Raw genomic sequence first — 25609 nt, 5'->3', positions numbered from 1 at the left:
CATATGCAGTGGCCACCAACACATTGGTACAGCCTTGTAGGAATGTAACGGCCTCATGTACAGCATTTTATTGTCCTCAATTGTGGTACGTGATCACTAGGAACGGAGCTGGAACACCTCAGACTGAATGTTTTCTTGATACTTATACAGAGTAGTTAAGGATATGGAAGTGCAAAGCTGCCTCTAGCCTCCCACACCTCACATACCTGCTGCCAGGCCAGGTAAAACCTGGCACTCCACTCCTGCCCTCTGAAATGGGAACTGTAAATTAGGGAGCTTAGTAACAGGGTTGCGGGAGAAAGAAGAGGCAAAGCAATAACAAAGGGAGAATATGAAACAGAGTGAAGAGTCATTTACAGAAATACTTCAAAGACAGGGTAGTAATTACATTATTCCAGCACCTGATATATTACTAATTTAGAAAGCACTTCAGAAACCATACAGTGATCCAATGGTTGGAAAAAATGTAGGCACATAGTATTAAAGAAACCCTTGAAGTGAAATGTTCCAATAGGGAAATAGTATTTTCTATACCTTATACAGATTGCCACAGAAATCTCAGGAATGCTTATTGTGTGTACAAGTTGTCTACACTGGGCGCAACCTGACTTGATGTTCCCTTACCATTTGATTACGAATTTCAGAGCGTATTTGGCTTTATTCACTGAATTTTTCCCCCTGTGTTCTCTACCAAGCTTTGCTGAGTGCTTGATTTGTGAAGAAGCTTTCTCTAAGCAGGATGTGGCACAGAGAAAATTCAGACACTTGACCAAGGACTAAAATGTGGTATGTCCTGGTCCACACAATAGTTTAGGTCTCTCAGTTCAGCTGCTCTTTTAAGAACTTCCCATCATGTTCAAAGCTGCACCAACAAAGGCAAAACTATGAGCGTTCCAACTTACATCATTGAAAGTTAACTGGACCTCCTTCTTCTCTCCCAGTTTCAGAGAAGATACAGGAAATGTGGATGTGCCAAGAGTCTCATCCATAACGTAGTTGGCATCCATCAAAGTAACCTAGAAAAGATACACGGGTATTCTGCTTTGATAAATCCCTTTTTAATTCCACACAGCCTATGCCTGAAGTAAAAAAAAGAATCATATGGAAAAGGAATAGGCCTAACCCAACCCAGTCAACACCCAAACCCAACAGACATGTCTTTTAAAACAGGATAAGCTCACGTATACCTTCAAGGGATTCAATTGCATGAGTACAACAGTATCATTTGCAAAGGGTTTTTTATCCTAGCACTTTTCTGTCAGTAAATTTCACTGTCTTTCTAAGCAGACATAATAACTTCAAATTATACATATAAAAATATACAATCATACAAATTTCCAGTCAATAGAACTTCTCTGTGGAGAAACTTATTGTATTGGGTTTGCATGGCAAGATTTTGGTAGCCGGGGGGCTACAGGGGTGGCTTCTGTGAGAAGCTGCTAGAAACTTCCCTTATGTCCAACAGAGCCAATGCCAGCTGACCCCAGAACAGACCCACTGCTGGCCAAGGTCAAGTCCATCAGTGATGGTGGTAGAACCTCTGGGATAACAGATTTAAGAAGGAAAAAAAAAACACAAACCAAATCTGTGCAACAGCAATCAGGAGAGAGGAGTGAGAGAAACAACTATGTAGAAACCAAGGCCAGTGAAGAAAGAGGGGGAAGAGGTGGTCCAGGCACCAGAGCAGAGATTCCCCTGCAGCCAATGATGAAGACCATGGTGAGGCAGGCTGTCCTCCTGCAGCCTGTGGAGGTTAACAGTGGAGCAGAGATCCACCTGCAGCCCATGGAGGACCCCATACAGGACCAGGTGGGTGCCCTGAAGGAGGGTGTGACCCTGTAGGAAGCCCATGCTGGAGAAGGCTCCTGGCAGGACCTGTGACCCTGTGGGGGGGACCTATGTTGGAGCAGTCTGTTTCTGAAGGACTGCACCCTTCAGAAGGGACTGGAGCAGTTTATGAAGAACTGTAGCCTGTGGGAAAAACTCACATTGGAGAAGTTTGTGGGGAACTGTTTCCCATGGGACAGACCCCACGCTGGAGCTGGGGAAGAGTGTGAGGAGCCCTCTCCCCGAGGAGGGAGGAGCAGCAGAAACAACATATGACAAACAGATCACAACTCCCATTGCCCATCCACCTGCACTGCTGCAGGGGAGGAAGTAAAGAAACTGGGAGTGAAGAGGAGCCTGGGAAGAAGGAAGGGGTTGTGAGATTTGGGTTTTATTTCTCATTACCCTACTCTGACTTCTCATTGGCAATAAATTAAATTAATTTCCCCGATACGAGTCAGTTTTGCCCATGATGGTAATTGCTGAGTGATCTCCCTGTCCTTATCTTGACCCACGAACCTTTTGTTCGATTTTCTCTCCCCCTGTCCAGCTGAGGAGGGGCAATGATAGAGCAGCTTAGTGGGCACCTGGTATCCAGCAAGGTCAACCCACCACACTCAAATACATCATTGAAAGTTAACTGGTTTAAATGTGATATTCCAAAAAACATACAGCAACTTTTAGTGAAGATAGAATACATACATCCTAGTCTTATATCTACACACCAAGATTTTTATAGCAGTGATTTGGCAAAATGTACAGCATTCCAAATTACACAAAGCTTTTCTCTGTATCCAGCCAGATCTTCAAGTATCTTCTCATATTCTCCATGTTAGAGCATATACTTTTTCAAAATGTGATACTATTCAAAGATGTATGTTGATACCGCAGAACATTGTTCAGTGCTTTTGCTCTAATCCATGTGTGTCTGCATTAAACAGGCTTTTTTTTTCCTCAGTGGCAGTCTTCCAAGTTCTCAAGTAAGACAGTCAGAAAAAATTTCAAATTACCATTTGCATGGTTTCTATTTGCATGGCTTACCATTTTTTTCCACTTTGGGGAACTGTATCTTTTAAAAGATCATATGTTTGCGGCTTGGACTATATCTGTTGCATGAAACAAATGGAATCAAGATACAATCAGTTGAATAAATAGTTGCTACATCTGGGTTCAGCCTCTTCTCAGCTATAAAGAATCTTCTTCATTCTGTGCCACAAGCAACCCTTTGAAATGATGAACTGTATTTTAGGACAGAACTCATAATTTTAATGAGTTCTTCCATTTCCTTGCAGAACTTTATGCCCATTGCTGTAATATCTGAGGGCTGTTTTTTAATCAATAGCAATAGCAAACACTTCTTATGGGACTTTGGAGAGTTTCTGAGTGAAAACTTGAAAACTGCATTTGGGGTAGAGTTAAAGACTTCGATTCAAATAATCTGAGGAGTCAAGAGGATTGTGTAATCTGTGTGACCTTGGGAATTCACAAAGAGGTTTTGGTGGGGAGGTAGTTTCACATATTTGAATTCTGACGCTGCCCCATGCAGAATCCAAAAGCTCTGCCGGGCGCTGTGTGTGTGTACAACAATGGCAGAACAAAAACAGCAGTTTTAACCTAAAGACTACACCTTTCATGGTGAAAAGAATGTTTACTGTGAACAACACATGTATGTGTATGCAAATATATATATCAGCCATGTCCACAATTAGCCATCATTACATGGTACCAGAGGTTCTTAGCTGGCATTTTTCATGGAAATTTATAGCATGTGTCTCAGAAACCACCAGCAGCCTTTACTTAATGTGAAGATACGCTTACAATCCTATTTATAATCCATCTTGCTGTGTTCTGTTACAGGAGACAGAGACTTGCAGAATCTGGCAGTATGCTATGGCCATACTGGGCTGGAGAGTATGTGAGCTCATAAAATCTTGTGCTTTATAAGGACTGCAAGAACCATGCTAAAAATTGAGAAACACCTTTTTTTTTCCACATACTGCAACAAAGGCAGGTTGATGAACCCACATTCTTCTTCTTCCTATTTCCACAAATGCTCTCTTGCAAAGAAGTCAGAATCACTCGTTTCCTCTTTCTAATTCCTGACACCTATTTGCCTGACTTGCCATTAGAAAGCAACAACTAAGTCAGAGATTTCAAACTTTTCTCAAGTTTCAAGTGGCCAGTTCGCAAGTCTACAATTAAAACATTTAGTAAGAATCAGCTCAGGGGACTGTTGCACCTGACAAGAAGGTGGAAGCTATTTTGGGTAATCTGCTTTCTGCAAAGCTGTAGTGAAGTTGTTGTGAATTCCCTAGTATTGGTGTCTCTTATGCAGGATGCATGAGATAGTTCTTCATACTCCGTTGAGGTGATGATAGGATTCTTCCTCCCCCGAACTGTAGAATATACCCCTCTCCTCAGGAATGCAGGGAGCCTTGTAGGAAGCACAATTGCGTTTTCACATCTTGAACAGTATAACCCCAAGAGATTATGGTTACTAGCTCAATGAAAACCTTCATAAGCTTTAGCCTATGTCCCAGTTGGCCAATTTAGACAGAAGCTAGGTAAGCTCACATTAGGGTCATCCCCTATCAAGCTAACAAAGGACTACAGATAACCTTTAATGCTTGCCATGCCCACTTATAAAATAGTTACACTTAACACTCACCTTTTGTACACAACCCAGAAAGGCTTAACACACTGAGACTTAATGGTGACTTACTTAACAGGCCTGCACATGGAACAAGAGCACCCAAAATATCCCTGGGTGGGCTACTCAGCCCTTGGCTCCAGGCATAGAGGAAACAGAACTATGCTTCTGCTTTCCATTTCCTCAGGGAGAAGCAAGGAATGGGCAGAGACTTGACTTTATCCCCACCTATTCACTGCCCATAATAGTTGAATCAGTGTAGGAAGCAAGAGAAAATAATTTATGGCTGATGTGAAGAATAGTAAGTGACAAGCCCTCAGGAGCAGCCCAAGAGATGACTCAGAGACATATCTTATAATGACTTTCAAGGCTACTCCTTGGATAATACAATTTATACAACACCTCTTGCTTAGCACCACACCTAAAGGCAAAACCCAGTCTTTAATGTTTGAAAGAAAGTTGTAATCTTGAGGAGACAACAGATGTCATAGATGTACAAGCTACTGTTATTTTAACCTTCCAGACATTGTACAACTTCATTTTCACAGACACAGCTCAGCCATGTAATTCTCTGCAGAAAAGAAGGCTCTGTGGAGAACATATAGCAGCCTTCCAGTACCTAAAGGGGGCCTGCAGGAGAGACAGGGAGGGACTCTTTATCAGGGAGTATAGTGATACAGCAAAGGGGGCAAAGGTTTATAAACTGAAAGAGGGGAGATTCAGATTAGATATTAGGAAAAAACTCCTTACTGTGAGGGTGGTGAGGCACTGGAACAGGTTACCCAGAGAAGTTGGGGATGTCCCATCCCTGGAGGTGTTCAAGACCAGGCTGGATGGGGCTTTGAGCAACCTTGTCTAGCGGGAGGTGTCCATGGCAGGACGTTGCCATGTAGACGACCTTTAAGGTCCCTTCCAACTTTAACCATTCTGATTGTATGATTTACCTCAAGAACATTCTCTTGGTTGGGGTCCAAAATGAACTCAAAGGTCTCATTCCACACGGGATTCACATCATTATTGAAATGTTTCGTTCTCTTCCTGCAATCAGGGGCGGATGGGATGAACAGCTCCACATAGGGATCTGGAGTATCAACTACAGAGCAAAAGACACGTTTAAGTTACATAAAACTCAAGTTTAGGTTGTAAGAATCAAAAAAATTATGTGAAACCACAGAGCATCTCATGGTCTATGACAGAAAAATATCCAAATATATAAATTACATAAATATAGTGACATGAATGATACAATGATATTAACAATCTCCCAAAAAGGAACAGACATTACGCTTTTATGAGGGGAGGAGAAAAGCCTTGAACAAACAGAATGGCAGTGTGACTGAAGCTTATTGGAAATATGTATACTTCTACCAGGCAGTGGTAATTATTTTTAAGAGCTTTTATCCCTTCCTCTCTTTCTAGCCTTTAATTACTTTGGCTTGCATCACAGAGGGAAGTATTCCACAAAAGCAGTCTTCAATTAATGAAAACAAGCAATTTGGTATACAGTTTTCGATCCTCTTTCACCTTTGCTGGTTTTGCAATCATAAAGGAAATCATTCAGGCCACTTACATACTGCTAAACAGCATATGGAAAGCTATTCAGATCTGAAGCCTCTCTAATCACCAGAGCTTTGGAGAGGTCACCACAGAATCACGATCTTATTTACACAATACATTTGAATAACAACTGCACAGCACACAAGCTGAAAATTTAGAAACATATGCCAACTAGAGCTAATCAGAATCAGCAGTGGGAAAAAAAATACATGTTGACAAAACTCATCTGATATGTCTAATAATAGCCATTCCTGAGATTGAAGAATGCATTATCTGCAGCCCTAAAAATCCTACCTTTCCAACTGACTAAAGAATGTCATTTTTTTCTGTCCAGTGACAATTTTTCTGTCCAATTAGATTTCTTTTTCTGTCAAATCATGCCAAGACTGATGTAGTCCTTTATAGATTTCTCAAAAATATTGCTCAGATGCTTCACAGGAGAGTATAGGAAGTTATTTCTGTGGTTTTGGTGACCATGAAAGGCTAGTTGCTCCACTGTGGTAAAGTGCACACATCTTTCCAGCATCCTCTCTTCAAAGTGTGTCCTCTGCTTTAGCAAAAAATTTTCAAGCAAATACAATACCCACCACAAACAAGTATCCTTTCCTTAAAGGTGTCTTATTGAGAGAGATTAAAACCCACTACTAGGTAAAACAGGTCTGAACATTCCTTCTTGTACACACTTTAAGTCTAAAGATACTTTTTCAAGAAAGCCAAATTTTTTTAGAGATTCTTGGATTTCAATATAGCATTACCAGTGGGACACTGAGGCCCAGAACCACATGCTCATTTCAGCTGGGAGGAGGAAGAGACCAAAAAAAAAAGTTTGATACTTTCAAATGGAAATCAATCATCTTTTGGATTAAAAAAAACCAACCAAACAACAAAAAAAGAGGCTTTTTGAAACCACTTAGGAGGTTCTATACGTGTACCAGGGCAGAATGGAATCAAAACTCATAACATTTGGCCTCCTGGCAATTCTAGTGGGGAACATCAGCCAGACCCAACACACCTTCTGATGCCACTGCCATACACAAAAAATACTGAACTCACCCTCAAAGTACTTCAAATGTCTCAGGAGATGCAGAATGGCACACAAGGGTCATGCTTTGAATTAAGCATTCTTCTAGCTAGGGAAACTTTAAGGACAGTAAACAAACCTTATCCTGGACTCAGGTGCCCTCAACTAAAATTTTGTATTTAAATAGACTTTGTGATTCCAAGATTTCACTGTGTGAGAATTTCCTTGGACTGCTACAAGGCTCCCCAGAATTCCTTACAGAGTTTTACACTATGCTCTATATCTGCCGGGCTTAGCTAATTGCTATGATTTGGCAGGTCACACTGCTACCTGCATAATTAACAAGCAGCTATTTAAAGTTGGGCATCAGTACGAAAAGACTTTAAATAGCAATCTTTATTAGCTTCTGAGACTCTATGTCCAATCTTGTCTCTTATTTCAAGTCAGGGGAATAAGGGGATTAAACCCCAAGTGTTTTTTAAATATTTTCTCACTAGCAGATGCAACTAATTGCCAACTTTAACTGAATACGTGAGCCCCCTTGAATTACTACACAAAATTTTGCCAGAAAGGAGGGAGTCAAGGCCTCTTGAAACTAAACAGCAAAATATCTCCCAGAATTGAAAGTGACAACATCTTATCTGGTAAGTCCGGATATCGAGCACTACTTTGGTAAACACTACAGACGTGCTCTGACAAGAGACTGAACTTGCCTACGAAAGCTTGGGTTTTAACCAAAATCCTGGTGCTGAGATTAAAGTGAACAAGTTCTAATTTTTAATTTTAAACACAAACAGCAAATAGTTCCCTATCTGAAATCAAAATCCCAAAGCATGTGGAAAGCCCATAGCACCGCACAGCTGGCATACAGATGCCATTACTAACTTCCGATCAGGCAGACTCCAAGTAAGTGTTGAAACAGAAACTAAACCCAAGGCAAAGAACATCTAAACTTAGAAAAATCAGTCTTCATTACTCAGTATTGCCAAGCCACCCCCTCATCCCTGCCTTTATTACCCTTTTTAACCCGAGGCAAAGAGTTAATCATCTGCCCTTTCATGTTTGAAAGCTTATTTTGTGGTACTTTCAATTACGAAATGAAAATCTGTTCTTTTATAACTTGCTTTTTCAGATGAAGAGGAAAAATACTGGAAGACTGTGTGCTCTGATTAAGATATTACTATAACCTATACTACATTAATCAGAATCTTACTCTACTATTATTGGTTGGGGAGAAAAAACTAGCTACCAGCAATCTGGCAAGTAATATAAAAGTATTCCCTTAATACATTTCAAAACATTGAAGTTATCAAATGCAGATAAAACCAACAGAGTCTGTATCCTTTTGCTTGGATATATTTATTACTGTTTGTGGTTTTGCTAGTTGATTTGCCAGGTATGTTTTTTTAAAAAAAAACTAATTTGAAAATGTAAATGAAATGTAACTTGATTTTTATATTTTGTTTCTATTTTGATTTTAAATGGAAGCATCTTTATGAAATGGTTTGTGGGTCAAAAGCTGATGTTTTATGAGTGTAATCAATACAAGAGAAATACACTCTGAAATCAAGGGACCAGACTCCTTTAGTATTTCTCAGGAAAAACGAGTACAAACTGACAATTAAGTACAAACGTATCTAAAACTCCACCTTTACACTGAAAAATAAAATAAAGAGTTTCAGCATTGATGTTAATGGAACTAACAGGGGGTCCTGCAATTAGCACCTTATAGCTAGATGTAAAGGTAATTAACAAAGTGTTCATAATAATTTTGTAAGAATTACAGCATCCACTGAATTTTCAGGGGTGAAGACAGACTTATTTTTAAACATACTGGCTTAAGAAATGGCTGAGAGGTAGGAAGTAAGGATTCGGTGACTTTTGCTTGTTTGATGTATCTGCTGTTTAAGTAATTGCTATAGAATCCTATCTCTAAATTACATTATGAATCATGAAGTGAAACACACAATGGACAGTAATTAGGATCAATCATTTTCACATTAAAAATGAGTAATGCTTTAAGCAATCCGTCTATTAAAGAAACCTGTAAAATTTTCTACAATGACTGGAAACCATTTGATCTTATGTTACTAATTGGGTGAGATGACTGTCATCAGGCTCACATATTAATATAAGTAATATTTCAGACAATTTATATTTCAGTCATTTCAATTATTTCAATAGCGTAATAGACATGAAGAAACTATAGAAAGCCTGTTCAAATATAAAATACCAAGGACGTGACCACGAAATGGTAGAATTCAAGATCCTTAGGGCAGCAAAGAGGGTACGCAGCAAACTCGCTACCCTGGACTTCAGGAGAGCAGACTCTGGCCTCTTGAGGGATCTGCTTGGAAGGGTTCCATGGGAAAAAGTACTGGAGGGGAGAAGGGCCCAAGGAAGCTGGTTAGCATTCAAGGATCACCTCCTCCAAGCTCAGAAGAGGTGCATCCCAAAATAGAAGTCAGGCAAAAAAGCCAGGAGGTCTGCATGGATAAACAAGGAACTCCTAGATAAGCTCAAAAATCAAAAGGAGGCCTACAGAGGGTGGAAGCAAGGATGGGTAGACCAATTGCCTACAGAGGGTGGAAGCAAGGATGGGTAGATCGAGTAGAACATAGAGAAACTGAGTGGCCAGGAACTAGATTAGTCAAACTAAAGCCCAGACAGAATTAAATCTGCCCAGGGACATCAAAGATAACAAGAAAAACTTCTATAGATATGTCAGTGATAAAGGCAAGACTAGGGAAGATGTGGGCCCTCTTGGAAGGAAACAGGAGACCTGGTCACTCAGGATATAGAGAAGGCTGAGACAAAACGACTTTTTCACCTTGATCTTCACTGAGAAGGGCTTTAATTGCACCGCCCAAGTTGCAAAAGGCAAAAACAGGGTCTATGGGAATGAAGAACTGCCCACTGTAGGAGAAGATCAGGTTCGAGACAATTTAAGGAACCTGAAGGTATTTAAGTCCATGGGACCTGATGAAATCCATCCACAGGTCCTGAGGGAACTGTTGGATGAAGTTGCTAAGCCACTTCCCATTGTATTTGAGAAGTCGCTGCAGTCTGGTGAAGTTCCCACTGACTGGATACGGGGAAACATAACCCCCTTTTTCAAAAAGGAAAAAAAAAGGAAGACCCGGGGAGCTACAGGCTGGTCAGTCCCCCCTCTGTGCCTGGCAAGATCATGGAGCAGATCCTCCTGGAAACACTGCTAAAGCACATGGAAAATAAGGAGGTGATCAGTGACAGCCAACATGGCTTCACCAAGGGCAAATCATGCCTGACAAATTTGGTGCCTTTTAAGGTATTGCCACAGCACTGGGAGACAATGGCAGAGCAACAGATGTCATCTGCCTGAACTTATGTGAAGCGTCTGACACTGTCCCAACATGACATCCTGGTCTCAAAACTGGAAAGTCATGGATTTGACAGATGGACCACTCAGTGGATAAAGAACTAGCTAGATGGCCACGATCAACGTCCAAGTGGAAGCCAGTGACAAGTGGTGTTCCTCTGCAGTCGGTAATGAGACCAGTGCTGTTTAACATCTTTGTGGGAGACATGGACAGTGGGAGTGAGTGCACCCTCAGCAAGTTTGCCAATGACACCAAGTTGTGTGGCGCAGTCAACACGCTGGAGGGAAGGGATCCCATTCAGAGGGACCCGGACAGGCTTGAGAGGTAGGCCCATGAAAACCTCATGAAGTTCAACCAGGCCAAGTGCAGGGTCCTGCAGCTGGGATGTGGCAATCCCAGGCACAAATACAGGTTGGGCAGAGAAGGGCTGGAGAGCAGCCCTGAGGAAAAGGACTTGGGATTGCTCATCAATGAGAAGCTCAACGTGAGCTGAAAATGCACACTGACAGCCCAGAAAGCCAACTGCATCCTGGGCTGCATCAAAAGAAGTGTGACCAGCAGGTTGTGGGAGGCAATTCTACCCCTCTACTCTGCGCTTGTGAGACTGTGCTCAGCTTTGGAGTGCTCAACATAGGAAGGACACGGACCTGTTGGAATGGGTCCGGCAGAGGGCCACGAAGATGATCAGAGGGATCATCTATGCTCAGGGCTGCTTTCCAACACCTCACCCCCTAGTTTGTATTGGTGGCGAGGATTGTTCCGGCCTCTGTGCCTGGGAAGATCATGGAACAAATATCTGAAGGGAGCCTACGGGAGAGCTGGGGAGGGACTCTTAGGGAGCATAGTGACAGGGGTAACGGTTTTAAATTGGAAGAGGGGAAATTTAGATTAGATAATACCAGAAAGAAATTCTGTGAGGGTGGTGAGGCACTGGAATAAGTTGCCCAGAGAAGCTGTAGATGCCCCATCCCTGGAGGGGTTCAAGGCCAGGCTGGATGGGGCTTTGAGCAGCCTGCTGTAGTGGGAGGTGTCCCTGCCTGTGGCAAGGGGGTTGGAACTTGGTGATCTTTATGGTCCCTTCCAACTTTACATGCTATGATTCTGTGTTGGGGTGGTTAAAGTCCCAGGGCCTGAGAGTGTGATGACTTCTGTAGCTACAGTGATAAGGCTTTGTCAATAGGCTCCCCTTGATCAGGTGGCCTGTAGTAGACACCAACTACAAGGTTCCCTTTGTTGCCTCAGTCTCTTAATTCCCATCCATAGGCTCACCTGCTCATGGCTAATCTTCAGAGACAGCTCTTCACATTCTGTCCTTCTTGATGCAGAGGGCAACGCCTCTGCCCCTCCATCCTCACCTGACTCTTCTGAACAGCCTATAGCCATCAATAACTGCTCTCACTAGCACCCCATCTCTCTAATCTCGGCTTGTCATCCCACCTGGTATTATCCCCTCTTTCAGCCTAGTTTAAAGCTCTGCCAATGACCCCCACAAGTTTGTGAGCAAAATCCCTCTTTCCCCTTTCAAAAAGGTGAATCCGATTTGACAGCAGTGAGCCTTGTGCCATCCCATTACCAGAAAATTATCCCCTCTTTCAGCCTAGTTTAAAGCTCTGCCAATGACCCCCACAAGTTTGTGAGCAAAACCCCTCTTTCCCCTTTCAAAAAGGTGAACCCGATTTGACAGCAGTGAGCCCTAAAATTGCGCCAGTGACACCAGCCCCAAAGCCATGTATCACTGGACTGACCTGTCTTCCAATGTCACTTCCCGCAACTGGGAGGAGAAAGGAAAAAATATCCTGTTCTCCAGATTTCCTTACCAGCCATCCCAAGGCCCTGAAGCCTCTTTTGATTGCCCTTGGACTACTTCTGTAGGTTATGTGTACAGTTGCCTTTGCAGACAGCCAGCAGTGAAAAGTGACTAAAACATTACTTGCAATAGCCCAGAGAAAAATCTGCTTTTCTAGTGGTATGCCAGAATCTAAGGGGTTTAGGGTTTTGTTGTTTGTTTTTTTTTAATAAATTGAAATGCCTGGTTCTTAAGAGCTGTTTCCGTGTTAAATTTGTGTAACTTGCCACTCTCAACAAAGACACAAGCGGGAGAGAAGGAACAGGCAGTGTGGCTGCCTAGTTCAGCTATGACTGTGGTTAAGCAGTAATGCCAGATCAGGGCAGTGATAATTTGGTCTAGAGTAGGTTTAGTCATATCATCACATTCCTGAAAAATTACTCAAAACCCACAATCTGACTTTTATTCCATATTTATGTCAGCTGATGGAGTATAGATTATGCCTAGTCTGGCATAAAGTCTGCTAATACAAATTTAAACTGGCAACATTTTCTGAATCCGCAGAACAAGTTTACACTGGATCTGTGTTTGGTATCGTGAGGCTTTAGAGGTTTTGATCCTCTACCAGCAGCCCTAGAGCCTGATTTACTATATGGCTGAAGTGCTGCCTCCAGGCCTTTGAGTGAGAAGAGGTTCTTCCCCTGATTTTTTAATTCAGACAATTGTCTCGGGAGTGTTTTAAAAACCTGGAGCTGTTCTAACCAGGCAGAACTGTAGCCAAGTGTAGGCTCAGGTTGGCTACATAAACATGGCATCTTAGTAAAACCATCATCATTGCTACTGCAAGCAATTACAGGAAACCCAAAACTGAAGTGACACCCGGGAATTGTGTCTACCTCAACCTCGCTGCATGGTATCACAGGCATTTCACTTACTGAACAAATGGATTACAAAGCACTTAGAACAGCAGATGCACGCTGACGTTAACAGGTCTACAAAAGGGAAAGATGATTTTCCATGTGAGTTAATGCGTCCAACTAAGCACAGCAAAACCCACCATTAAGCAGATAATCCCTGTATTTCATCTGGCCTGTAACACTGTTGGCTGGACACTTTGACAGAGCATAGTTTTAGTTACAGGCCTTACAAAAGCCTTCCTTTCTGTAATGATGAAGGTTAAATGATATTTTTTTCTTCCCTTTCAGAACACATTCAGTCACAAATATATAAATTAGCACATTTATTTATGCATAAGAACATTATTATGCGTACAGACCCATATGCAGGACAGTTAGCAACCTGCAAAATGCAAGTAACCAGAGGATGGTTCAAATCACACTTTTAAAAACCCATTTTCGAAACAAATTAAAAGCCATCTTCATGCAGCAGATAGCAACCTGCAGAACTTGTTATCAAAGAAGCTGTGGATGAGAAGACTTACGTGGATTGAAGGAAAACCAGTGAAGCTTATACAAGAAACACTCAGTGAAGGCTACTAATTGCATCCAAAAATACATCCAGCTCAGGGAGTCCCTTACTGAAGGCAGCTGAGTGCTTGGAGAAGATCAGAGGAAAATATCATACACTTATCCAGTTCATATTTTTCCTTTGTATCTGACTGTGACTGATGTTATTCCTGCTTCTCCCTTAGAATCAGGCATTAGCCCTAACACAACTTCGGATCAACCCTAACCATAACACAACTTCAAAGCCCTCCCTAGGAAGGGGGATGAGAGGGAAAAGTAAAGAAAGCAGGAAAAAAAATCAAATTATTACAGAGAAAAATGTAATAAAAGGGGGGAGAACTCTCCTAAATGGAGGTAGTGAGAGGCTCAAAATTGAGAAACAGTAGTGTCCACAACTCCCTGAAGGAGAGCTCCACACCAAAGTTCTGCCTGGAGACAAGACAACACATAAAACAGAGTTCCCAGTCACTGTCAAGCTCCCTTCTCCTGGGGCTGCAGCCAGTCACAGCATGGCAAGGGCAGGGAGACAAGGAGGTCCTTCAACCAGAGTATCAGGCAAGATGGATCCTTGGTCTAAGCCAGCATCACTGCTTTGACGTTATCATTACAGTGTAATGGAGTAACAACAGAGCCTTATTCAAAGATGAAAAGAAGTTTTCACTAACATTTTGCAGAAACAGTTCCTGCCTCAATAACTACACGGTAAGTGTTCAGAGACAGAATTTGGTTCTCATCTAAAAGGTATTTTTGCAACTGAAAAGAGCAGCATTTTCTGGATCGGTTTCACTGTGGAACACATGAGTCTGTTTCTAACTTGACTTTCACCTCCCAGCACTGCTTCTGGCTAATGCTACAACAGGGCAAAAAATATTGCCTGTGTCAAGGAAACTGGAATCTAGTCTACGGTTTCCTCAATGTTAGACTGAGAAATGCAGTAGACATTTCATGAGCAGCTCTTACTAGTGCTGCTCATTTTTGAAGATGTGGCTCCTTGCCACGTGAAGATCTGCATGTGCAGCCTGTAGGACTTGGAAGATTGGCCAACTCTGACCTACTTTTTCCAGGTTGTTAGGCTGGCAAAGGGGAGGAGTTTGGCTTGTTTTCCTCTTGAAGTTCTCTTGCAAAAATCAGGTTCTGCCTCATGCCCTTGCAGGAAGAGCATTATCTGATGATACTTCAAGAGTTAAATCAAGTATACTGTATTTAAGTCAGGATGCAAGACCAGTCATCTGTGATGTAGAGAACAACCGGGTTAGCCCTGAATGAGCTGCTGTAACACAAACTATTCTGTCCCTGCTCTAACAGAAGCACACAAATCTCCAATTCCTTCCCTTTCAGCTAGGTCAGGTTTAAAACACCACACACATATGCCTAACCTGCACCAGACTATGGTGACGGGCTTTGAATAAGCCAGCTTCAACACCAAGAGCCATGGCTGAAAGTGAACACAACCCCAAGGTAAAGGCACATGGAGTAAAGGTGACTGAAACCACACTAGACATCACCTCCTCTCTCCATCCACATTGCTGAGCCAGCAATGTGTCCTTGTGGCCAAGAAGGCCAATGGTATAACGGGTGCAATAAGAAGACTATGGCCAGCGGATTGAGGGAGGTCATCCTCTCCCTCTACTCTGCCCTGGTGAGGCAGCATCTGGAGCACTGTGTCCAGTTCTGGGATCCCCAGTTCAAGGAGGACAGGGAACTACTGGGGAAAGTCCAGTGGAGGGCTGGACTGAGGAGACAGAAATGTGCATAAGTATGCCAGAGAAGTCAGGCCCTCCACATCCAGCCACAGTTGGGGCAGACCTCTAATTTAAAACTCCTTGAGCAAAGGTAGACTTCAAATCCTTAAGATGAAATATATCACACAAACAGCATAATTTTAAGGACTTCCACATATTAAATAAACTTAGATTTAGTCAGGTCTTTCATAGCTATTCCAGAAAGTTTTGGAAAGACTGGTATGGAAAAAGGAGCAAGACATTATAAAAAAATCCCTCATGTTCCCCAGGACCTCCATCACCACCACAATGTAAAATTACCTCTCTTGCCCATAAAGAAGTGACTGTCTACAAAGACTGGAGCAAAAACAATAGAATAAACTAGGAGAAACCCACCAGAAGAGTCAACAGCTTGGCGGAGTCCACCATAGGAGAGCAACACTTAGGTACTCATCCCAGCCAAGGCATCTCATATTGTGTGTCACAGCCATCCTCCCTGATAACAAACCCTATATCCCCAAGATCAGAAACCCAATGTAAAAGTTCAGAAATTCCTTCAACAAGGTACAGTTTTGGCAAATCAAATTTAAAATAAATAAATATATGTACAGGCTGGCACAATCAACTGATCCTCCACGACTCACAGCTCCATACATCCTTCTTAAGTAATTAACATGATTCCTGATTTGATCAAATAGCTTCCAGGCTCCACATCTCCAAGGGAAATAAAAAAATTTTTAATTTTCCCAAAATAAAAAGAGAAGAAACAATATTGTTTTTTCACTTCAGGGGATTTGCCAGGACTTCAAGAACAAGCCCCAGAAACTTGGAAGCTCACTCAGAGATGCCCCAGACCACAGGTACCTCAGGCTACAGAGCACTTATAAGCTGCCTCACAGGAAACCAAGCAGGTTTCAGTGGCCCTTGAGCGTAGTTCTGTCAGGTTTTAGCAAAATAAAAGATTCTTCCTGAATAGCTTTTTGGTTTTGATGATTTGGTATGATAAGAGTTCTGTCTGGAAAAAAAAAATCCAATTATATTGATGAATAACATTTGGAAATTATACTACGTGACCGTACTTGTCCTGAGGTGGGAGGGCAGAGGTGGGGCAGAAATAATGCCATGGTCTTCCGGCTTTCTTCACCCTTTCCATACTCCCTTTAATATCATATCATGGGGTCCCCATTTCAACCCCTTTTCTTCTCTTCCCATGTTCCCTACACTGTCTCATGCCAGAAATCTCTGTCTTTCCATTTAACCCATCTTCTTACACATGCAGACCTGTGGGCCTCTTGTTCTACTCTTTACAGCATTTTTCCTGAGGTCTTCTTATATAAAGACCCTCTTGTAGCCCACCAGGATAACACTCCACTGCATCTTCTCTGTGTGTTCCTTTCCTTCACCCCACAATAGATGCTAAATAGATCCCGAAATCCTTCTTCCAGGGCTCCCCTCTCTCCCCTCATACTTGAGGCTCTTGAACATTTCCTTTCCAACTGTCCCTCCCACTTACCCCACCAAGTTTAATATCAACAGTAGACACTACAAAAACAACCAAACTGTTAACCCACTGAAGCGAAGCTGTGTGTCAGAGTAGCTGCTGTAGTTTGACATGATAGCAGTTTCCAGGAAGGTGCTGGGAGAGCAATAACTGTACGTCAAACAAGCCTGATGAGAGAGAGCAAGAGCAAGGAACCACACTCATCCTCCCAGCCCCAGCCTGCAAGTCTTGGGCTATGCAACACTGCACGAAGCATCAGCGAAAGGGAGAGAAGACCCGAGAGCAAAACAGTCATAACCAAGGAAGCAGGCTGAATTTTACAGATTCAGCCACTATATTATGCTCTCCCTCTTCCCCCTGCCTTAAAAGCAGATGAGTTTTCACTGGTCATTCTTCCTAGTTTCCTGCTCAGCTACTAAGTCCAGAGGCTCAGAAGCCTAACAGGAAGGGGAAAAAGTGCTGGTGTCTTATATAGCTATCCACCATCAGATCTGCTTATCTGTTTGGGATTTTTTTTTTTTCTTCTTCTTGCTCTGCATTGACTCAGCAGAGCTCTGTGGTTCTTTCTTTTTAAAGTGTTCCCACCACCAAACCACAGCCTTTTGAAGATACTGGCAATTGCCAGTTTCACTATATTCAGAACAGCACTTCCGACTGAGCCAATAAAACTAAGTGTAGTGTCGCTTGCCTGTAGGCAAACTGTTTACAACTCACCCAGCTTTTTTAGATCAATGGAAAGGAGGAGCAGCAAATCTGCTTTCTGAGCTAGAGTGAGTAATGAAATGGGTACATTGCTTTAACAAGCAACACCAAAAACCACCAACCCACTAGCAATCATTTAATGCGTGGCAAGCTTGATGTGTCACCTCCCCATGCCTATGGCAACAGTCTCCTATAAGAAAAAGGCAGAATAGAAAGAGAAATACTCACGCATGTCACCGATTGCTCCTTTTGTGACATTTGTGGCTTTCCTTACTGTCACAGTGAATATGTGTGAATACTGGTGTTCCACCTGGAAGTCAGAGAGTTAGAGGTGATTAAGCTCCAGAACCAAAAGTCACTTATCAAAATGGGTTTCGTTTTGTCCAAAAACTGAGACAGAGAAATCACCCAGTCAAAATGTAAGTGAAACTCATACTGGATAGAGCATCTTAAAGCTGAACTGCACCCTGCAGCTTTACTGAAAGGTCAGACCTTATACTAGGGCTGCTTGATTTTCCTGCAGCCACACCTACTAATCTCAATAAATAACACTCCTCCTCTCTACAGAACCTGCTTTAAGGCATTTAGTCAGTCAGGGACAACTTGGTATGGTTAGGAAACAAAAAAAGGGGGGCGCTACTTAATAGTGTGCTTGTCCTTGTAATTACCTTCCCCCCATAAAAGGAACGGATGCAATTATTTCAAAGTATATGTTATATACTTCCTTGTAATTACCTTCCCCCCATAAAAGGAATGGATGCAATTATTTCAAAGTATATGTTCTGGAACAGATATATGCATACAACACATGAAAGGGATAGATTTAGCAATGCATGGAATATACCCTTTTAGTATGCATCAATATTCAAAGTGCAAGTATCTTTAAAACAATAGAGGGAAGGTGAAAAGCAAGCTGTTAAAAACATTCACAAACAAATTTCATGTGGTTTCTGGAGCTTCCTGTTTCCTGCAAAGCCCAAGCACCCAGCAGGAGCTGCCTTTCTAAGAGCAAGCCTATCCTGAACAAAATAGGGAAGTAGAAAGAGATGTGAAGTTAAGAAACAAAAGTAAAAATTTTAATGAAAAGAGTTCAGTAACTCACATCTATTTTCACTTTATCCACACAGCCATAAGTTGGATAACCCATTGAATCCTGTTATGAGAATCACCACTGCATACTGCAAGGCAGGCAATGCTGGCGGTTACAGGGACACGGTACGGAGCTCGTGGGCAAGTTTAAAGTTTTATGTATTTGGGCCAGGATCAGGTCTCACGCAACAGGCGCTCAGTGCTTCCATCTACACTGCTATCTTAAAGCCAGCCTTAAGACACCCTGGCTGTCTGACCGCATACGGTGCCCAGACATTGACTCACCCGCTGGTACGACCTGGAGGGAGCCAGCTCACTCTGCTGGAACAGGAACTGGGGCACTGGGAGGGGACCACCTCAGACCTGAGCTCTGACTCTGCAAAGGGCATTGGGTCCGAGCTGCTTGGCTTTTACAGCTCAAGCCACTGTAACAAAAGCATACCTCCTGTGGGACCTCAAGTTGTCACCTGTTATAGATAGTGATACACCCCTACCTCAGGCTTCTATTTCTAAAACTAAACCAGTGATATTTTCCATCTTTGCCTCAACATCCATTAACTTTGTGAAATACATTAATATTTGTTTTTATTTTAATGTGCTATTTTAAAGGCCTTACGACATATTCCCATGAAAAGCAAAAGGGGGAAGTACCAGAACCAACAATACCCTTCATATGGGACATGGGGCACTTAATCAGGCTGTGCCTGGTACTTTCTTGCTATGTTTTCCATCTGGATACTTCCCTCTTTTTTTCCATAAGGAACAAAGAAGTAAGCAAACAATATGTGGCTTAATTTTAAAAAGGCACATGCCTCCAATTTGAGCTACTGCTGCTTCAACTCTTGGACTTCAAAAGGGCCTTCAGGTGGTTCTCATTACTATTCAGAACTTGTTATTTCAGTCAAGCTTTATTATTCCATATCTACAACACACACCCAGAAACCAGAACGAAATTGGATTTCCAATACAAATAAACAAAAAAAAACCCAACAGGGTTTTTATAGATTATATATTATTTTCTCAAAAAAGAAAAAAGCCAATTTTCTAAAGAGAGCAAAAGTGGCTTGAGACTGCTTAAGTAACAGTTGAGTCAGGAGACATTAAAAATACAATGCAAATGATACCAACACAAACTCCTCCACAAGTCTGTAGTCTAGAGATCTGCAAAGGCGTAGCCACATCACCCTGGCCAAATATGTAGAAGAAAATGCCCACTGTGATACCGAGGTTATGACTTCACTGCAGACACTGGCTGACCCAGACACTGAATTGCTGCATCTTTATTAAGGAGTAGTCACCCACATGTTGGGATGACTGCTGAAGGCTCACTTCATGATAGCCTGACCAGCAGTAAATTTCAACTCTGTAATTTTTCCCCTGTAAGGCGCAGGAGTTGTCTGGTTCAAAGAACAAGTGAGCTGGCAGGGGAAAACTGTGGCAATGTAAACAATTACCTTACAAATGGCATACTGAAATTGTCATTACACAGTAAGTGGTTCACCAACCACAGTAAAAATGGAATCCAGACTCTAACTGATTCTTCCAACTAGGACTGTTAACTCACCTCAAAAGTACCGAACCCAACAGGAATGGTTTGGATGTGGGAATTCAAATTGAACAGCCTGCCTTGTGCTCACACAGAGACGTACCACTGATGTTGTGACATTCATCACCTTTAATATCCCAGCTTCCAAGAGCAGATGGATGGATCGGAAGGAGGACAGGATTTCTGAACAAACTTTGGCTTCTGCCACATGGCAAAAAAAAAAAAAAAGTCCAGAGTTCTCCATCACACCCATTAAAACCCCCATTTGCTCTGCTATCTGGAAACAGCTGGTACTACTGTGAACCCCGCTACATAAGGTTACTCCAGCTCTGCCATTTACCCTGCTTCAAGAATTTTTACATTCTCCAGAAAACAACTCTCATGGTTCCTTGCTTTCAGTTAGCTTCTTGAAATTGCTCTAAGCTGTTTTATCAGCATGTGCCACCTTTGCACACATGTCAGATTGGTGAAGTGTTGGTTTCACAATATGGCACTGGCCTCCAAGTTTGCTCATACAGATTGATGTAGTTCCTTTGTCATACAAAACCTTATAATTAAGAGAAACAGCCCAAACTACAAACACGCCACCCTTCTTATTCTTCACTGTTAGGAAAGAGCCTGTCCTTGCTGGAGACCACAAATCAGAGATCACTGAATATTTAGCAACAAAGAGGAGGATGGAGTTATAATTAACTTACAAGTATGGGACATGGGTGTGCTGGATTTAGTTCTCAGCTGCTATGTGGAACTCGTAAGCAATTCTGGTGCACCAGAGTCCTGAGTGTAAAATGGGGATTCTACAAGATGCTCACTGACAAAAAGCACTTCTGTACAGTAGTTTTCTTGCATCTCTTAGTCCTACACCTGAAACTAATACGCCTAAATAAAATGCCTACCATCAAACCAACACCAAACCACCACTTACTAGTGTATTCTCATTACAGCAGTACAAAGATCGTCACCACTTCCTAATACAAGTCAGTAACTGTTTTACTAATACTGTCGTGAGAATTGCTTTTTACTGACTTAAGCAGCAAGCCCCATCATTCCAACTGGTATCCTCCGAAGTGAATGCAAGCATACAGAGGTCTGGCAAAACAGAAAAACATTATCTTCTTTCCCAACACTTCACCCAAAATAACACACTGAAGCTTATAATTATAGAGGTTATTAATATTTGGCCATAATCACATGCTTGGAGGAAATTGCAACTGCTAAAATAAACAATCTCCCTCTTAGTACAAAAAAAAAGGTACACAGAGATACACGGGAAGCTCAGAAGCCTAGATCTTTTCATAATCCAAAATAAACGCTTTTCATGAAACTTAAGTGCAATCAGAAATTAAGGCAATTTTCCACTTAGGATCCCATTTCTAAGGGTATTAAGAGGCCTAAATGTCCCTATTAATTGCTAGAAAACTTTCAGAAGAACTTTTTTGGTAGTTTTTGGAAAGACTGAGTTATAAAGATAGATGTCCCCTGAAAATACCAGAAGAAATGTATTGACTCTGAATACTTTTATAAGTCCAGCTCTTGCTGGTTTAGATGACTAAGCTGCATTTTCTGAAGTCACTTATGTTCACCTTGTCTTGATAAAAATCTGTACATTGTCAACTCCTCAATTACTTCTGAAAAATAGACGAAGGTATATAAATCACTTAGATGTTGCAACACTGAGTGGAGCAACACCTGCATACCTTTAAAAAATCTAAGCCAGGTTAAAAATTTCAGATGCTCTTAATTAACTCAAAGCCCTAAATCCTGTCATCCAAAGTGACCTAGCTTTACATATGTGTTTCTTTTCACTTCCTCTTGCTCCATAAATTTAGAGAAGAAAGGAGAACAAAAAAATTTTATGTGCCCTCTCTGAACATGGGTTTTCTGAATCATGGAAGCTCCTGTGGACAGTAACCACTCTCTAGTGGTTCAATACACAGGGTTTCCCAAGTATACTGCACAGCCATGGGTCAGTATCTCCTGTTCCATGCTACAGCTCTCCATCTCTTCTAACTCCTCCTCCTGCATCCTTTGATCTTCTCCCACCTTTGACTGTTGGGTTTTTTTTCCCCTCCCAGTAAAGTTTCCCTCATTATCTGATTTCCTCTATTTTATGTATCACTACATTTGTATGTACATAAACACCATTCCCTTCCCACTACAGGGCTGGGAAATAGAACAACATGCTAAGATCTCCTGTAACACCTTTGGGTTTTACCTACAAACTTGTAACACTTACTGAGAAAGGAAGTGATTTGCATGTGTTGAATAAAGTATTTTTCATATTCCGGAACACTGAGTCAGAGAATGTAACTCAATCAGGATATATACTTGCACATGACCCAACAGTCAAGAAGCTCTGGTACAGGTAGACTGTGTAATAAGTATCTATTACTTTCATTTCCTTAACATTAAGGACACTTGAACTGACTATTGGGCTAGACAAATGAAAACATTTGGTTGTTTTCTTAAGTAACATATTTTTATAAGGTCCATGTTCTTCTTTCACAGAGTATTACAATGAAGACAAACATTTGTGCATTCACACACACACAAATTTTATCCTGAAGTGATTTTCCCCATTGTTATAATATTTATCTCCCTTATCAATGTAACTGAAGAGGTATTATGCATTTTAATTCTTTATTCTCTGAATCTAAAAGCATTTTTTGTACAGTCAGTTCTGTCTGTAGATGCAGTAGCTTTGTGAATGCCTTATTTTATTCCTCCAAGTCTTTCATAAAAAGAGAAGAAAAAAAAAGAAAAAGAGATTGGAAAACACAATAGTTAACAGGAGGACTTTTGGAAAATGAAGAATTGTTTTGAGTCTTTTAATGCCAAGCATCATTAAAATTCAAGATTTTTGCATTGATATGACCCTGCTGCCCTTGACTGTTCTAAATTTCAGTAAAACTTCCCATACAATTTCAATTTTCCAATTAAGAAACCTCAAAGATTTACATTCACTTTTCAAGCCATTATAGGATCAGCTCTTGCATTAACCATTTCCTTCCTGCATTAGCAACATTCCTGCAGCAACAGTTCAGTATTGCCAGGGGACTGTAACTACGAATAATTCTAAGGCTGCATTTTGCTCATTATTATATATATATTGTTATCAAAAAAGATCTTTTATATGAAATATAACTGAGTGCCTCAGAGACATCTTCCATAAAGGTACACTGACTAGATCAAGAAGTCCATCCAGGAGAGGGCACTGATGCAGAAAGAAGGAAGTTAGTGTATTGGTTTAACACTGTTGAATACAAACATCAACCTGAAACTTGCTTTTACAGCAGCGCTCGCAGAACCATGGAATGAGTAAAACACTAGTTTGACATCTGCTGGCTGCAAACTCATGTAAAGGATGTGACTGCGTGGGGTAGAAACCACATAATTGATAAGAGATCATTTCAAGGAAGCATAGGCTATATTTTTAGCAATGTGAAAGTTCAACATTATGAGAAGTGTATGGTAACTATCTTTGAGTACGTATTGCTTTTCCTGCCGGCTGACTCTGGGACTGGTAGGAAAAGCGCTCGATATGTACACACCCAGCTTGTTTCAAGATTTCAGTTTGAGTAGGAATTGCCATTTCAGTGTTTACTTTGGAAAGCCACTCAAACAAAGATATGCAAGTGAATATTACAGCCAAAAGTCAGCATTCAACAAGCTGCTACCCTATTCCACTGGCTTGTTGTACAAAGGGCAGTTCTGCTCCTAATTCCCTTCTCCTCCTTCCCTTGCCCCTACTTCTCTACTGACACAGGTTGTGCTCACATCGTTGTACTTTTCCCTTGGCCCAGCTCTGACAGCACAGAAGTTATCTTTTGCTTTGAATTGTTTTTCTACCAATTGGCTCACTCCAATAAGATACATTTGACAGCTGGTACAAGGGATGCAGCAGGAACATTGGAATAAAGCAGCAAGAAGAGAGCAGGAGCTTTTGGCAGCAGTGTCTTGTTTGGTGGCAAAGAGAGCTTGCAGGCTATGTTTTGATGATTCTCTTTGAATCAACATCACTGATACACACTAGTTTAAGATCTAAATATCCAAAACTGCCAGCTTATCCCTCTATATATACTGATGAAAAGGGAAAAGACTTATTTGGTAACTGGAATAGTACAAAAAAAGAAGTATTGTAAGGGAAAAAGATGCATGATGTTACTTTTGTAGACTACAGTCCAGTTTGACAATCTACATGTGGAAAAACTTATATGAAATAGTTAACTACAGGCACTTTCATGAAACACTTTGAACAGGCAAGTCCCTCAAAAGGACACCCTACTACATGGTACCCACGAGGTTGTTTGGAGCCCATATTCTGTTTTGACTTACACTTGAGCAACTACACTCAAAGCCATGATGTGATTTCAGAAAGCTAAATTGAATCTTTCAAATTTTATTCAAATAAATTTCTGAAGAAATTTGCTCTAACTACACTTTCAATTTCTTTAAGGAATTAATGATAACTCTAATGCTCTGTGCTTACTTAGAGTAACTTCAAACAGGATACATTATACAAGACAGTATATACTACACAAGGCAGTATGCATAGAAGATTCAAAGCTACTTACCACAATGTGTTGATAAGGATCTATGACAGACATTTTTTCTTTAATTTTCATTCAAGACAACTGTCAAATGTCTATTTGAATTCTACATAGAAGAGGCTTCTCAATTTCTTTTCAAAGCAGAGCTCAGGATGACAGATTTTTAACTATTAAATAAAGAAAAAAAAATAATTAAAATGTTTATGTTCCTTTTAGACTATATTTTGTATCAGAGCAAATTAGTTCCTTCATTTTAGGAAGGTTCCCACAATACATTTTTTTCCCAAGAACTTAATCTCATATAAGCTATGGACGTATAGATATTTACTTGCCTGAATTGGAGAAATTTCTTGCGCTTATTTCTTGTACCTCAATGAAAGAGCATGAACCAAATATCTTGAATTCCAGTCATCCAAGTGTTTCTAGGAGCTCTACAGATAAACAAAAGAACAGAGTAATTATAGTAAGCCACTACATACATTTAAATGTACATGCTTTTATGCCTAACAACCCTAGTTTAACAAAAAATCTAAAAAGCTGTGTTTAGTTAACAGCCTTTTTGCTGTAGTGACAAATTCTTGGTTCCCATGCTTTGCTTCTGTATTGAGATGCTCACAACAGAGATGAAGTTCCTCTTTGTGTCTTCCTCCCTGTACAAAATGAGGTACAAGGATATGTCCTGCATTCACACCAAGGGACACAAATTTTAGAACCAAAAAGCCAGTTAAGAGCACAAGCATGACAGTCAGCAACGTGCACCAGAAAACTGCAACCCTTTGTAGTAATGGTCTTTTTAGTCATTTTGATGCATCTTTTCATACTGACTTCACCTTG

The 25609-nt window shown here is 41.2% G+C and overlaps 1 protein-coding gene across 1 annotated transcript in view; it reads right to left on the bottom strand.

Moving 5' to 3' along the window:
- Positions 1 to 25609, bottom strand: part of PLA2G4A (phospholipase A2 group IVA) — a 99336-nt gene that overhangs the window by 39719 nt on the left and 34008 nt on the right. Inside the window, exons 2-6 of the mRNA XM_014948870.1 lie at positions 25108 to 25206; positions 24800 to 24942; positions 17819 to 17900; positions 5422 to 5570; positions 903 to 1016 (exon numbers count right to left, since the gene is read on the bottom strand). Of these exons, the coding sequence (XP_014804356.1) occupies positions 903 to 1016; positions 5422 to 5570; positions 17819 to 17900; positions 24800 to 24850 (396 nt within the window). The 5' untranslated portion in view covers positions 24851 to 24942; positions 25108 to 25206. The remainder of the gene's footprint in view (positions 1 to 902; positions 1017 to 5421; positions 5571 to 17818; positions 17901 to 24799; positions 24943 to 25107; positions 25207 to 25609) is intronic.

The sequence above is a fragment of the Calidris pugnax genome, unplaced genomic scaffold (genome assembly GCF_001431845.1).
Source record: "Calidris pugnax isolate Ruff unplaced genomic scaffold, ASM143184v1 scaffold30, whole genome shotgun sequence".
Lineage (NCBI taxonomy): Eukaryota > Metazoa > Chordata > Aves > Charadriiformes > Scolopacidae > Calidris > Calidris pugnax.
Note: the sequence above shows the minus strand (reverse complement) of the source record. Positions and strands in the feature narration are given on the sequence as shown.